General features: G+C 36.2%; 1 protein-coding gene across 4 annotated transcripts in view; it reads right to left on the bottom strand.

Moving 5' to 3' along the window:
* The window catches only part of LOC140159496 (uncharacterized), a 208,664-nt gene that overhangs the window by 185,387 nt on the left and 7,387 nt on the right, over positions 1 to 15,890 (bottom strand). For 3 of the 4 annotated variants that reach the window (XM_072182988.1, XM_072183001.1, XM_072183006.1), the window contains exons 2-7: positions 6,457 to 6,594; positions 5,930 to 6,007; positions 3,706 to 3,825; positions 3,041 to 3,181; positions 2,374 to 2,724; positions 358 to 471 (exon numbers count right to left, since the gene is read on the bottom strand). In XM_072182988.1, the coding sequence (XP_072039089.1) occupies positions 358 to 471; positions 2,374 to 2,724; positions 3,041 to 3,110 (535 nt within the window). In that variant the 5' untranslated portion in view covers positions 3,111 to 3,181; positions 3,706 to 3,825; positions 5,930 to 6,007; positions 6,457 to 6,594. Of the gene's footprint in view, positions 1 to 357; positions 472 to 2,373; positions 2,725 to 3,040; positions 3,182 to 3,705; positions 3,826 to 5,929; positions 6,008 to 6,456; positions 6,595 to 7,096; positions 7,247 to 15,890 lie in introns of those variants that run through there. The other variant, XM_072182995.1, reaches the window with a different exon arrangement.

Genomic DNA, 15,890 nt, shown 5'->3' with positions numbered 1-15,890 from the left:
AAACATGGGATGACACTGTAATTATTCTTTTGGGGTGCATCAAGGAAAACCACTAATAGATTACATTGGAGGATTGGGAGACACTTAAAAGGCATTAGACCTCACACATAGCCTTAACCCCATGAGAACTACCTGCCGATTGGCCAAAATTAAGTTTTCAATATCAATTGGACCAATCAGCAACATTGATAGAATAATTTCACTACACAAAAAAATTGGGGTGAATTATTTGCAAAGCTCCATTGTGATTGGTGATTAAAGTGAAGATATCATGTAATTGACCAATCAGAGGCAATGTTAGATCGGCAGGTAGTGATCAGGGGGTTAAATAGGAGCAAATTATAACAAAGTACCTACCAGTTTCACAAATGTTTCCTTCATAACCTGAAGGGCAGACACAGTTGAAGTCAAAAGCAAGATCTTCACATACACCTCCATTTAGACAGGGCTGATACAAACAATCATCATCATCTACAAAAAATGGAGACAAGAGATTAACTTTGATTCATCCTTTCACATGGACACATTTCTTTCAAAGGAGCAGCGCTGCACCACCATGGACACTTGTTTGAATCTTTTGTTTGAAGTCACTCAATAAAAACATGTGTTACATCAGTTGAACTACAAATTTAAACATCTGAACTATGTTGTTTGATTAAAGTACCAGAGTATCCAAAATGTTGAACATATCTTATAATAAAATTACACTTTTAGTTATGTGATACTTGAAATAACGAGTTCTAAGAAATGTATATCAAAGCACAAAAGAAATGCTGGGAAGGATTGTATTATTCAAGGCTTCTGACTTGCCAATATTTTGAACAATTTATAAAACTTAATGCATAAGGTTAAATTACTACTAGAACAATTGTTAGCCACTTCAAGGGTTTCAGACTAATAGCAGGTTTATCACCTCAAAAAAGAAGTGCACCAGAAACACATTATTTAATGTTTCTACATGACTGAGCTTTATGAAAGCTTCAAAAACCAAATCAGACAATTTATTGCGATGTAGTGTCAATTTTAAGATGCTCATAAATGGAATGAAAACCTGCCACAAATGGCTATTATGACAAAATATGGCACATTTCAAGGTGTTGCTCTTATTTGGACCCTTGCTTGAAAAAGCAGTATTAGTTTAAGTATCACTGCTTTAATGCATATCTTTCCTGACATTGTTAAAGAAACAAAATTGAAAAATCTATCATTGAACAATTATAATAAATTAACCAAATATCCTATTTTAGCAATTTCGGCCAATCTGCAGACAAATAATAGCTGAAAAAATGACTAAGTTCAGTTAATTAATATGCAAAACTGATGCCAATAGAAAACCGTTCATGATATCAGGGTGCAGGGTGTTTTGCACACATATGTATACAAAGTTCTTTCAATTAATAACAAAAAATATAAAAAAGTAATATATTATGCAAATTAACTAATTACAGCTAATTATTCATGATATTATGTAAATTATTTAATGAAAGTCTATTCATTCATCCTAAATTAGTCAAGTATGAAACTGCAGTTAATTAAATACAATACAAAAAAATACATAAAGTTTTGAGCGAATTTCAACAATCCGTAAAAAATGGCAGTAGCTCTTACACCAAGCAATATTTAATTTTTAAGAACCCGATGGTAGCCTCAGAAAGGTTTCACACACCATACATTAAAAATTCAAGCAATTGGGATAAAAAGCACATGAGGAAATAAACTGTTCACATAGAAGTTTTCTGATGCACACACTTTTCAATTCCTATTATGCTTGCATGCAGTGTGGCAGAATTATTGTGCAGCCACTGTGACATCCCTACATTTGAAAATGTGGTTTAATAAAATGGAAGTTCTTAACAATTTTGAAGGCTACAATAAATTTAGTCTTAACATGGCTTATCTCATAAATAATCACACTTTTCAAATGACACAAAGGATCAAACAAATTTGTCCAATGACAAAATAATTTAAAAAGAGTAAATTGAAATAAAGATTGCATAGTACAAATAATGTGCTTAAACAGCAAGACATTACTTATAGCTTATAAAAAAAAGACTACCATAGGCTACACTAGCTTCCAGAGAAGTATGGCAGTCTTTTGTTCTGATTGATGTGAGCACCCTGTTAATGAGTGACATAGGCTTACTTACTTTTCTTTCCTTTCCAGTCAGGGTCTTAGACCTTAAGAAGTGCTATGACCTTCTTAAGAAGTGCTTGTGACACACATGTGACTCCCATATGACTCACACATGACTCACAGTTTGGGAAACCCTGGAATATTGCCCTATGTTCAATTCAAAAGAACCCTGACCCTTATAGTGAATGGAAACAAGATCCTGATCAAATGGACTTAAAAACACACACAAAAAAACTCACCAGCAAAATAAATCAGTTCAAAACCTTTGAGTTGAATGTTTCTATCTGTAGTGAAGAGGAACCATCCCTGACTTGCATCCAAGGTCACAGGATCTGGAAGGGCATTCTGGTCAGTTAAGTTGCCTTCATACAGACCAAGAGCGGTGTTGAAATCTGCTCTACCTCCAGTACCATACTCGAGACTGTCTTTGAAGACCTCAGTGGTGAAGTCAGTGAAGTAGAAAGTGACAGATCGTGCATTGTGGACTCTCAAAAGGTAGACACAGAAGAGACGGTTCTCGTACAAGTCTGGGTAGTTTGGACTTGTAATCACACCGGTGGGTTGGTCAAATACACCGCCACAGGTTGTGCCTGGTTGAATACAAATAAAATACACACTGATATGAATGAACAAACCAAAAATTTACATTGTTATCATTATGGCAGTCCTAAACCAATAACCTAGCCCAGTGATTATGAAGTAAGTGATCATGGAACAGTAAGAAATCTCATATTCTTCAACACACATTAACTACTACATATGATACATTTCTGTGTCATCATCAGCAACTGTTTTCTTTGTGCACTAGTTTGAAGACAGCATTCAACCCCCAGATTCAACCATCGTGAAATGCTTCATATTCAGCAAGCACCCACATGTCTCCAAATTCAGCACCCTTGTACTTACCTGTAACCTCGCCACAGTCAATACCATCTCTACCATTAGGGCAAATACAGGTGTAGGTTCTAAGGCCCATTTCATCGGTACCATAATCCACACAAGTAGCCCCTGCAGCACAAGGATCTGAAGCACATGGTCCAGGTGTAGCTGATAAAGGCAAAGAAAGGAAGGTGTGTTAGCATTGGTTTATCATGCTGTATAACTTTCTTTTATCTTAAGAACTATTGTTAAGATTTTTCCATACTGAAAATGAAACGCGTTTAGTTGATATTGATTGTTGTAACTTTGAAATTTCAACTTATAAATTGTATGCATTTACAAGATGTCTGCAGACTTCATGGTTTGAATATGACATACAAAACATTATTCCTTGTTTTCAACTAAATTTTGCACATAAGAGTAGGCGTGAACATATTTGTGTACAGCCCTTATAAAATAATGTATTATGGAGTAGCTGGTCCACATTGAACCTGGCTATTCCAATGCCTTCATACTGAGGAGTCTGGAAAGGTCTCAAGTATCCATGTGATATACGTCCTCCCAATGATAGTGCGCTGTATTGGCATCTTCCAATTTTCTAAACATGGTAATCAAGTAAACATTTGCCTATGCATACACACCCCTACCACCCACATAGACACAAAAACACCCTACATTATAATGGGACTTACTTGCTGGTTCATCACAGATAAGTCCATTCCATAAGGATGTACATTGACACACAAATTTGTCATCTCTTTGTAAGCATGTGCCACCATTCAGACAAGGATCTGGATTACACGGATCTGGAACTAAGTTGGTTAACATAAAAATCAATTTCAGTTGTATTATTTGTTATTATTTAACTGGGTCTTTCTATAACAGGTAACATACTGAACAAATATTGCATAAAATGTTCTTTTTACTTCCTGCAGCAGAAAATTCACAAATCCTCCAAACTGAATTTCAAATTCTTGTTGCTATGGGAGTATGGGATAAACATCATAACCCCATGGGCACCACTGTTTTTCTTACAGTCACTCTGATTGGTTAAACTCATGATATTATCATCTGAGTAACCATTCAAAATAGAGCTTAGGTCTTTGAACTATTGCTTTTGCTTTAATTTGCCAGCCAAACAGCCATACTTGGCATTCTTACCAATCTTAAGCTGAATGTATGATATAGGCCTCTTTGTACCCAATCAAAATAGTTCTTAGATGCCAATAATTAGACTGGTTAGTGCCCATGGGGTAAGGCACCAGATCCTAAGTAAATGGAAGTACAGTAAATACTACCAAAGAATCATATTACATTTCTCCTTGAGGCATGGTTGACCTCCTACCTACATACACATGCATACACTGTTCTTTATAATCCAACATAAATAGTAGTTGTTAAGGAATGCACAGAACATATTTCTCATGATCAAACATACACATGTTACAAAGCTAAAGCATTAAATTATTTTTAAGACAAGTAAATTCAAACAGAGAAACACAATAAAACAAGCAGTAGCAAATTTATGCAGTTATTCTGGATAACAATAAGCATTATGCAAAGCAAAGCTGAAAAATATATATCAAAAAGCAAATATATGTCATTATTGCCCATAAGCATACATTGTAGCAGCTAAGCCCTAGAATGGATTAGTCTAAACCAACACCTTTGTCATTATATTTATAATTTATAAAAAGCAAATTTAAAGAAAACTATGCTGTGGAATGTTTAAAACACTAAGCAAATTATATACACAGGTTTAGCCTGTCAAATCTTTTTTAAAAAGGGGTTTGTTCTGGTATAGATGATTCGACCTCAATGTTTATCAACAAAGTCATGGGACTGGTATATCGATATGCTTGAGTGAACCCCGTGCAACTACTGCACTGTTCAATAGCCTCATTGTGATGTGGCGGGAGTTTTAAAAACACGAGCCCTAAACAAAATATAATGCGCGCGCATACTGCCAGGCAAAAACAAAGGAAATTGTGATGATGCGTGCGCATACTGTCAGGCATTGACGTCAGAAGTCAACTCATCTATACTTGAAAGTGAAACCATAGGAGCTCAATGAACGGCGCATATGTTGCCGTAGCAGGCTATACATGTATATCCAAAGTTTGGGAAGATTGTTTTCAAGTATTAGTTCTTAGTCCATTCCAAGCCATATCCTCGAACCCATATAAATTAACAAACAGCTCAATTAAAAAATTGCTTAAAAAGTTAATTCATTCAATAAACCATTTGATATTAAGTTGCTACTTCAGTCGGAAAGTATGTCAAAATATGGGATCCAGTTAAAGAGATTATACCCAATGAGTACCAACTCGAAAGTGCCCTGTGTAACGCTATGGTAAATCCACCATTTAGGCTTGTTGCACATGGAGAGTATGCAAATAGTGTGCCTCCGCATTTTCGGCAAGAGTTCAAATCTAACAATAATTTGCATTTTTAAACTTGAGCACTACAAAGGTTTGCACACTCAACATGCATTTTTGTCACAATGTATTAGATGCGCTATCAACAACGCACTTGGAATTTGAAGTTTGCCAGGCGCACAGCAAAATAATCCGAAGTACACTATTTGCCCTCCATGAGCGACACAAATATGGCGAGTTGGTACTCTTTGGTTCTCCCTCATTGGGAGGTACACTATTTGCCCTCCATGAGCGACACACAAACATGGCCGAGTCGGTACTCTTTGGTTCTACCTCATTCGATCTAGTATAATCAGGCTAAAAAAATGTGAACCTATCAAAATTGCATGCATAAAAAAGTGATGCATTTTAATTACTGATTGTATGTGCTATCCTATTCATTCACCATACATTGTGGAAATGAACCCTTTACAAATAGCTAGCAAACAAAAGCATCAAGCACCAAGCATCAAGCAGCAAACATTTAAAATTTCAATACCAGTGATTTGAATTCATCAGTTTCCAACTTGTAGGCATCACTGAAATACCAATATGTGTCGACGTCCATTGATCAAAACTGAAAATAAAATCAAGGTTATAGTTCATGTGAACTTCTGTAAGTTCTGTTACTAAAGCTGGCATGATTTTTTATATTTATATCTACTTTTAAACACCAAACCAATTTAATATATCATACTCTCCTACCAAAGCAAGGCAATGAAGGCATCATCCTTGACTCATTTTCCAACAATTTAAACTTTGTCAAACTAATCCATAGATAGAACAACAAAATTATTAATATAATTTATGTTGATGAAAACAAATGTAACACAAAATCTAGATCAAATTAAAAGGTGGCGTTTTTTAAAAAGCCATTTGGGGTCAAGTTGAATGCCTGTGAATTCCTCTGATTTAAAAAAAAATGATCAATATAAGTGTCTCAAATTTTTCAGAAACGTAAATGATTTCCAATATCAATTCCTCTTTTGAATAAATAAATTAACAAACCTAAGGCCTACAACTTACGTGAAGCTTCAGCAATGTCACATAGTCTTCCTGTAAACCCAGCTGGGCAAATACAGTAGAAGGTCTGAGAGTCTGTAAGACTCACACATCTGGCTCCATTGGCACATGGGTTGGGATCACAGTAATCAGTTGTTGTATCTGTAAGCACACAAATAAAAACACAGAAATTTTAACATTTAAAAATTGTCAGATTCCAAAGAATTTTACCATACAAAATTAGCATATGATAAATACAACAATCTATCAATACATTACACATGGCAACAAAAATACGTGTGGCAGTGGTATACCTTTTGTCTTGTCAAAAAATGCTTTCCCCCCCCCCCTATAATTCATTCCGAGGGGCACACATAACTATATTGCACCACCCCTCAAAAAAGAAGCAATCTGTCAGCCAGCGCAGCATTTAAGACCCTTCTATGGTCTGTGCATCCCTTCAGTCTTGTGTAAAAATTATTAACTTTCTAAAAGTGGTAACCAAGTTAATCAGCATGTAGTACATAACAATTTAACTTCACTTTTTTATCCGATTTAACCTCAGCCTTTCCGAGTACAGTGTAATACACATCCTGTGAACTTTCAACCAAGTCATTGAGCAAACGAAATCATGTCAAATGAACAATCACATTTTAAAACAAACCTATACTTTTACATTCACAAGTATCAACATTTCCTGCCAAATACAAGAAACCTGACACACCACCATTCTATGCAGAGTTCTTTACAAACCAAGCAGAACAATGCAAAAGGTCACAATTGTAAAGCTAAACAAAGGTATACAAATATATGTAGAAAGGAGTTGCTTTATTTTCCACAGTTGAGTTATTCCAAGGTCATGACCACCATTACAATTTGACACATAGTTTATGGGTGCACACCACTAAAAGCTACTGAAAAATTATGAGCATTGTAGTGTACAAAAATACCATCAACTCAAAACAAGTTCATTTTTGGCCCAAGCATATCGCAACTCACTGCTCATATACCTGCATGTATAAGCAGCTTTTAGCTGCTTTCTAACTTCCATCAGTTGTAGATATGGGTGCACAACTTTCTACAACAATACTTCAACAATAAAGAAAAGGATCCCAATTGAGAATGTTCCAACTCTTATTATAACTGATCATTTCCATGAATGTCACTAATCATTTGTCCATTTGGTATAGTTGTTTTAAAGCACTCGCTTCATGGCCTGGGTTTGATTTAGTCCCATTTAGTGTAACGGTTGCTAATCCACGACCGCCCTCAGTTTTCTTTCCTGGGAACTCTGCCTTTTCTCCTGCATTCTAAAACCAGACCTCTGATTCTCCAGATGCCTGCCCTGTCTTATAATATCATTTGTCTGGTTGTAGCCTGTATGGTGTGTGTCATATAGATCCCTTCACTTATTAAAGGTATAATTGTATATAAATTAAGTACATAGCAACTTCTACATAGATTCTCTATCAATTAATAGGTATGTACTGGCTCTTCCTACCTCAACACATTACCATGATTGGCATTAGTGGCACAGCCTGCTTATTTGTGGCCTAATTTGCTAAGTTTCAGCATAAATAACTACCTCTGTGGAATTCCTTGCCACCATCACACCAGAATCAGGTTGATTTAGTGTTGTGCACCCAGCTGTTCTCATGCAGCGTACCATGACCCTCACTTGTTATTTTTGCACAAACTTTTTTCCTACAATAGGCAATCTCATTATGCCTGACAACTTGATCAATCTACATTTATATACAAGGATCTTTTATGCAAATAAGCAATGTATTACATGTAGGACCGAATGCAATTACAGGAAAATGGACAGGAAAATGGACAGGAAATGTTTCCATGTCAAACTCAAAAAGAAGTCTAATAAACTTCCCAGCTGCATTTATAATAAATGACAATTTGGTACTTTTAGCTAAATTTTCAAAAACACTTCACATCAATCAAATTTAATGGGTATCTTACTCAATTATGGGATGGGAGTGATAAGCCTGTTATTAAATGAATGATGAGCTTTTGTATGTGGTGCCAAGTAATATGATATGAAGAATTTAGTTGGGCCAAGGTACATGTACCACTGTAACTTGCTGCTTTCAGAATGATTTCACCATGCACCCATAAAACCTTGATTCTTTGCACATGCTTGTTTGCAATACGTGTACATGAAATTATAGTAGAAAATATTTCAATGGTGGCATGAATCCTGCCACCTATGCACACTAAGCACCATGTAACAAACCTCTACAATTAATACTAACACCAAAAGGTGCCAATTATCAAACAATTTTTTACCTTCCCAAAATACCTGAGGTATAGTATTTTGGTTCCCATGCATGACAATTAAATATTGAATTTCCCATAGTATTATTCATGCTGCTAGTATTAGGAATCCACACGCTCCAAATCAAAACTTTTGTTTAATTTACATAACAGGCACAGGTTTTACCAAATAACGTTACTCAGTGTTAAGTTGCTTAGCCTTTTCCAGTTTAGCAATTCAAGATTGTCAAATCTTTTTGCCCAAAGCAATTAAATCTCATAATACAATAGAAAAGAACTGGCATGAATATGGTATGGACTGGTATGAACAACAGATTTTACAAAGCAATGGTTACCCCTAGCTAAATGTAAACTACTAGTCTATTTTGAGAATTGATTTAGTTGATTTTCATATTTGCTGACGGTCTAATTGGGGCAATACAAACACATTACTGGACCAGAGTATTTAACTAGTTTTTGGATAAGTGCTAGTAGTCCATAGACATCTCAACTGGGTAAAAATATTTGGATCTAAAACTTCTTACCAGTTTCAGGTACAGTATTACTATTACTATAATTAAAGACAGAATTAAAAAGACTAGTTTGCGTCTGATGTCATCTGTCAATCAAACTCGAGGACGGTTTGTTTACAAGTGTCGTGATGATGAGTTGCTGAACGCAGTGGTAAAAGTGGGCGCCTTATGGTTAATTTTGCTCCTTCAAATATATACAAACCAGCAGGAAACTTTCTTTCCTGAAGGCACCATGTCAACAATGCCTAGAAAAGTTGATTTTTGCCTTGTAAAAGTACATAGTTTTCACCATTTTATACCATTCCTTTTTTGCGATCAGCACCAGACGAACCGACCTTCATTTTACACGCTATTTACCAATCAAGAGTCGTATGGAGTTTGATTGACACTGACGTTAGACACAAACTAGTCATTTTTATTCTGTATACAGCCTCCAAGAAGTGGACCCATCCCTATACAAATTATCTATGAAAATTGAATCCATCAGCATAATGCATTTTCCCATGTACTGATTTGCTTTTCAGTGCAACATGGGTTGATAGTGACAAGAAACACCTCAATTGCAAGATCTGGATGAGCTCTGTTAATTGAGGTAAATCTTGTCACTATCAACACATGTTGCACGGGATAGCAAATCAGTCCAGGGAAGAAATCCATTGTGGGAAGTGTAAGATATCTTTTCTGCGTGTACCTAAAGCCAACAAATTCTGTCACTTGGTTTCTAGACAAGGCAACATACAATATCTTTGAAAGATGTTGATTGTAATCACAGTTGACAGAAATTAGACTTCACACTCAGAAATAGATCAAATCCATGTTTTTCTTCTTAGACTTTTGTGGCTACAAAGAGTCACTGGACCTAGAGCCAGTGCTATGATTATTCAAAGAAGGCCACTTCTAGCTTAAAATTCTCCTGTCAATTTAATATGAGGGAAAGGTTATAATGGGGCTTAGCAAATCAATACCACAAACATGGGACACCAGTTAATCCACTAACTTAACATTCAACAGAAAGTCCCAATTGGTCCTTTTTACACACAGCAAATACAGTGGAGGTGTCTTGTATACCCCCATACTGTCCAACAGTTAAATTATAAGCTTCCAAACAAATAATACAATTTGAGTCAACATCAATTTGAATCAACATCAGTTTGTTATATTGCACACTGAATTGTTCAATAATAATGTGACTGCATGGTGGAATTTGCACTACATGTATATAATATACTCAATAAAACTAACAAATCCCTAAAACATTTGGGGTGGAGGAATCTAGGAAATGAGTATAGTACCAATGTATTGATATTCATTCACTTGGCCTTAACATCAACACATTATTTTTAACATCATTTTAAATACCAGGGCATGACTAGAAATTGATTTAATAATACTTTCTTATAAAGTTACAGTACCACCACCAGCATCTTAATATTCATATTACTATTAGTGTCATATAATCATATCATCCATTGCTGTCCTTTTTGAGTACTAGTTGCTTACAGGTAGAGCTTTTATGTCTTATAGAAAGGAAGAAATAATATGTACTCCTCACTAACAGACCAACGACAAAGGGAGGACCACCCAGAGCAACAGCAAATGCATAAACGGAGAATAAATCAAGAAAGATGTGCACAAGGACACTTTTTCCCCGAAGGACAGTAGTAAAGTGGAACCAGGTGGGGCACCAGATAGCAGTAACCAAGGAAGTTGACAATGAGACAGCATCTTCAAAAACCATGAAAGCACTCAAGCAAAAACTTCAGCAAAAGATAAGACAGCAGCAGCAGCAGCAAAATCAAGCAACACCAATCTGATAAGTTTGTGTTTCCACTCACACCCTTTGCACTGCACACAGTATGAATATACTCAGAAGTTCAACTTCTATAAACTTATAAAGAGGGATGTATGCCTACTTGTTGGAAGTTCAAGCACTATAAAATATCAACTTGTCGCAGAAACTTCAGGATTTAAAAAAGCACTTCTTAGGCCAGACTAAACTCAGTTCCATGTCATTGTTGGATCACTTCATTTGGACTGAGACACGCCCTATAGACATTTTTAGGGCAAGTGACTTCAAAGAATGGCCCCTGGTTCACTCTTAATCTCTGTGAACCAGGGGCCACTTTTTTGCCAAAGTGGCCCCTGGTTCAAGCTCTCTTATTTTCACCCTTGACTTCAACTCAATTTTAGACTGTTCAAAAATAGGCAACCTTTGCTTTGAAAGATAGAGTACACTCATCAAAATAACTATCATCCAAATTTAAACATCAATTGAACAAAATATTTAACATTTTTGCAAAACAATACTGATCTTCCGAAAAACGATATACTCTAGCCTCGAATGTGTACCAGGTAACTGTAACTGTTGGTGTTCAAAATAACAATAAGCTATGCACTAAACTACCACAATATTTTACCTCCAAAATCATGATTTCTATTCATTTCAAATAAATAACTGTACAACTTGATATATGATAGTGACCTGATCTGGTCCATGGGGCCAAAGGTGGCAAACTTGAAATTGAGATAAAGACAACAATATGGAGTAAAAAACAATCAAATACATTTAGAAAATAGACATCACAAAACTTAATACGGTAACTTCAGAACCAAGTATGCTAGACTTTTGGTGTTTTCAGAAAATGAAAGCCTAATATTTGTGCATGGTAATAATTATAGTAAATCAATTTTCAAAAATGCCTTCTTTGGTTCCCATGGACCAAATCATGTCAAATATAAAGTTTTGACCTAGTTAGATCTACGACCACTACTGTACACAATCATATGTGATGTCCACTTATTCAGCATGTTCAGTTCTGAATCAATCGATATAATCAGAATAGTGTATTTTCAAACTATATCTAATTTTTTTCTAGTAATCTTTTGATGAGAGTGCATTTTTAGTACATTGTGTACTGTATTTAGGTATGAAAGGCAATCACATTTCCTAGTCAGCCAAATTGGCCCAAACCGGGGCCCAAGCACAATACATATTTTACATAGAAAATTAAAAGAAAAGATTGGTCAAGGAAACCTACATAAATATGTTGTCTATACATCACTTGACCCAAATATATGATTTATTTTTGTGATGAGATAATCGCACATGGAATTTTAGAGCGATTTTGATAGCAGTTCCACATAGAAAAGCTGCTCTATCATGGGACTATGCTGTTTTGTTTTTTGATTGATGTTGGCTGAAAATTTTTTATGAAAGTCAATCTTTGATAAGATGCAACTTTGCTATAGAAAGTGCTATGACAAAACGGTTTTCAATTTTGGCTTTCTTTACTCAAGGGCTTTAATTTGATATTTAAATGTTGTGGTTTGATGGCAAATTTGAATTCACCTTTCATACCTACTGTATTTACAGCATTGAAATGCACTTGTACCTGCTGTTGGCTAGTGGAAATTTATAAATTAAATTTGCGGTGTGCGCTGAATGCATTGTTACCCGGCAACTTTGCACCATCTCTGTAATCATCGCGCTCGCCGCTCACTCGTCAAAGGTAACTTACACTAAGTTACAGTAATTTGGTATAGTACAGGCTTCCACCATGTAGTACTGTGTCATAGTTCACATGAGTTCTTGGATCTTGGATTGGTAAACCTCCTAAATACTCCTAGGGAGTTAACAGGAGGTGTGATGAGAGCGGGTTTTTTGAGGCGTGGTTGAGCACAGTCATTTGTCAGGGAGTTCTTGAAGGTAGCTATGGAAGGTTGATTGATTGTTGTAGGTTGAAGAGAGTTCCAATCCTTGATGGTTCTTTGAAAAAATGAGTTTGAGTATGCGTCGGTCCTGGTCTGGTTCCCCATTTGAAATTGGTTGTTGTAGCCTCTTCTGGAACGGTTTATTTTAGGGGTGATGTAGTTAGTGTGGTTGATGTCCATCTGCCCGTTGAGGATCTTGTAGAAACAGGTCAGTCTCCCTTTACGGCGTCTGTCTTGAAGAAGTGGCCATTCCAAGGAATTTATCAAAGCTGTGACACTGGTGTCCTTGCCATAGGTGTTTGTAACATATCTCGCCCCTACATTTTTAACCTTTTCAAGATTTTTGATGTTCTTAGATGTGTAAGGGTCCCATGCAGGTGGCGGTGGCATAGTCGACATGTGGACGAACAAGTGCATTAAAACAGTCTTTCTTTGATGGAGGATGAGGTGTCGTAGAAGTTCCTTTTCAGGAAATTTAGAACACGGAAGGCCTTTGTGTTGGCATGGTCGGTCTGTTTATTCCATCGGAGGTCGATTTGGATGGGGATTCCAAGGTATTGGCTGCTGTTTGTTTCCTCTAGGTCGACGCCCATCATCTCGTAAGAGGTCGGGTGGGTTTCTTCTCCTTGTGATACGCATGGTCTTACATTTGCTGGGATTGAATCTCATGCCCCACTTGGTGGACCAAGTTACCATTTTGTTCAGGTCGGTCTGATAATCACACTCGTCTTCGGGAGATCTGATGGTCTTGTAGATAAGACAGTCATCTTGTTTAGTACTTGTAACAATAGTTTACAACAAGAGATTGCTGGAACAAATGCTGAAGAATTGGAGCCAGTTCAACTGCTGCCATTTTCAGAGCTTGGTTTGGGATCATATCTGGTCCGATGGCTTTGGACACATCAATATTCAGGAGGAGCTTAGTGACGCCCTCCAGATCAACGGCAATGGGAGGCTCAGGGTAACTTTGGCCAGACATTGAAGGCATGGAGTGTGGGTCCATGTTTTCCTTGGTAAAGATGCTCTCAGATTGATCGGCTAATGCTTGAGCCTTATCCTGGTCATCTGTGTTGTCTTTCTTACGGGCTCGGATGTAACGCCAAAAATTTTTGAGTTGTTCGATTCCAAAATGTCATTCACATCATGGGCTTTTCTGGTAGCCCTGTCGACTTGTTTCATTATGGTGTTGAACTTGGCCCAAGAACTTGGCCCAATCACTCTTTTTATCAGAATTTTTTGCCTTGTTATAATCATGATATTACATTTTATGAGTTAGTACTACTAATAGTAAGCCTTCCTTGCATGCTTGCTTTATAGGGGAGATTGGGGTTAGTTGGAACACTGGGTAAGTTGAAACATTGTATTTTTTTCTGACACAAAAAATTAATTTGGTAAAATACTGGCACCTAGTAATAGGTATTAGTAAGGGTCATCCACCAAATTAGCAACAGCACTGATGCCCCACCAGTGTTGGCTTGGGAAAGGAATATCTGTTTTTTGTCTTGCTGTCTAATTTTTATACCTTTCGGAAAAGATGCGTTATCTCCATGTTGTTTGAAGATTCAGGGATTATTTTTGAATATCATAAGCACTAGTAGTAAGTCCCAGAATAATGTTAAATAAAAGTTTTATTGTATTTCTTATTTTGTGTAATGAACTTTGAAATGTAAAAATAGGCATCGGGGTTAGTTGAAACTTTTGAGGTGGGGTTAGTTGAAACGTGAAAATCGCATAGAAAAATATGGTTAAAAATTTGATTTTAAAAATTTGTAACATGTTTACCATTTCTTCAATATTGCTTTAATATGGTTAAAAAGCAATAATACAAGCAAAAAGTGCACACAGAAAGTACATTTTATAATATTTTAGGCTTCTCATATTTTTGTCCATGGTGTCACTCGTCACCTTGTGTCCAAAGTATTGACCCGCGCTCCCACATATTTATTTATTCATTTTTTCACACTGATCGTATGTTAAAGGGTGCCTTCAAGGGAAGTATAACCCTAACAACACAATAATAATTATTTTGAAATTTTTACAAGCCATGTTTCAACTAACCCCACCCTATGTTTCAACTTACCCCAGGGGTGGGGTTAGTTGAAACACTTTTTTTCAAATTTTCAAATTGGATTATATGAATAATCATAAGCAGGTCCAATAAAATTTAAGGCTGTATTTGTAGCATGTATGTATATGTTTATACTGATATGGTTAGTGTTTCTTGAAAGTAATCGGTTTGCGTTAAAAAGACGATTTTGTGAAAAATGTTTCAACTAACCCCAATCTCCCCTACATGTGTATAGCTAGCTATCATTAAAATAGCTCTCGGTTTGCTTTTGTTAACAATATAGTACAATATTAATTACACCCGTACCCGTTACAAAGACCACTACAACAATCTTCTGCTCTCACCTTCACCAAAAATTCAGAAATTCTGACTGGAACTCGGCTCCGAAATCGAAATTAATTAATTTGGAACATGCTTAAAGACAGCTCGTAGCCCACATGCAAAGACTTTTACACAGATCACAGTTATTATAAATCATAAAGTAGATCGCCTTGTTCCTAAGACTTGCCTTGTTCAGTCTGTGAGAAAGTCTTTAGTAAAAACTTTAGGAGTCTTTTCATTGGTTAAGAATGTCACTATCTCTAAAATGTCACCAGAGGGCACATTGACTTGTTGTAAAACTTGTTGCCCTGTTGTTGCCCTGACTTGTTGCCTGCTACCTTGAAAATCCTAAAAATAAGACCTGCTAAGACCAGGCCCGTAACCAGGATTTTTTTTTTTGGGGGGGGGGCTGATTTTGAAGGAAAAAAAACCGTTTTATATCGTTTTACATGAAAAAACACTACAACAACGTTTATATCAAAATGTTAGTGTAAAATATTTTTGTCAAATAACATATGTAAAATGTTTTGCATCATGTTATAAATCAATCAATCAAT

The sequence above is a fragment of the Amphiura filiformis genome, chromosome 1 (assembly GCF_039555335.1).
Source record: "Amphiura filiformis chromosome 1, Afil_fr2py, whole genome shotgun sequence".
NCBI classification, from domain to species: domain Eukaryota; kingdom Metazoa; phylum Echinodermata; class Ophiuroidea; order Amphilepidida; family Amphiuridae; genus Amphiura; species Amphiura filiformis.
The sequence above is the reverse complement of the archived record's forward strand: the minus strand, read 5'-3'. Positions and strand labels throughout refer to the sequence as shown.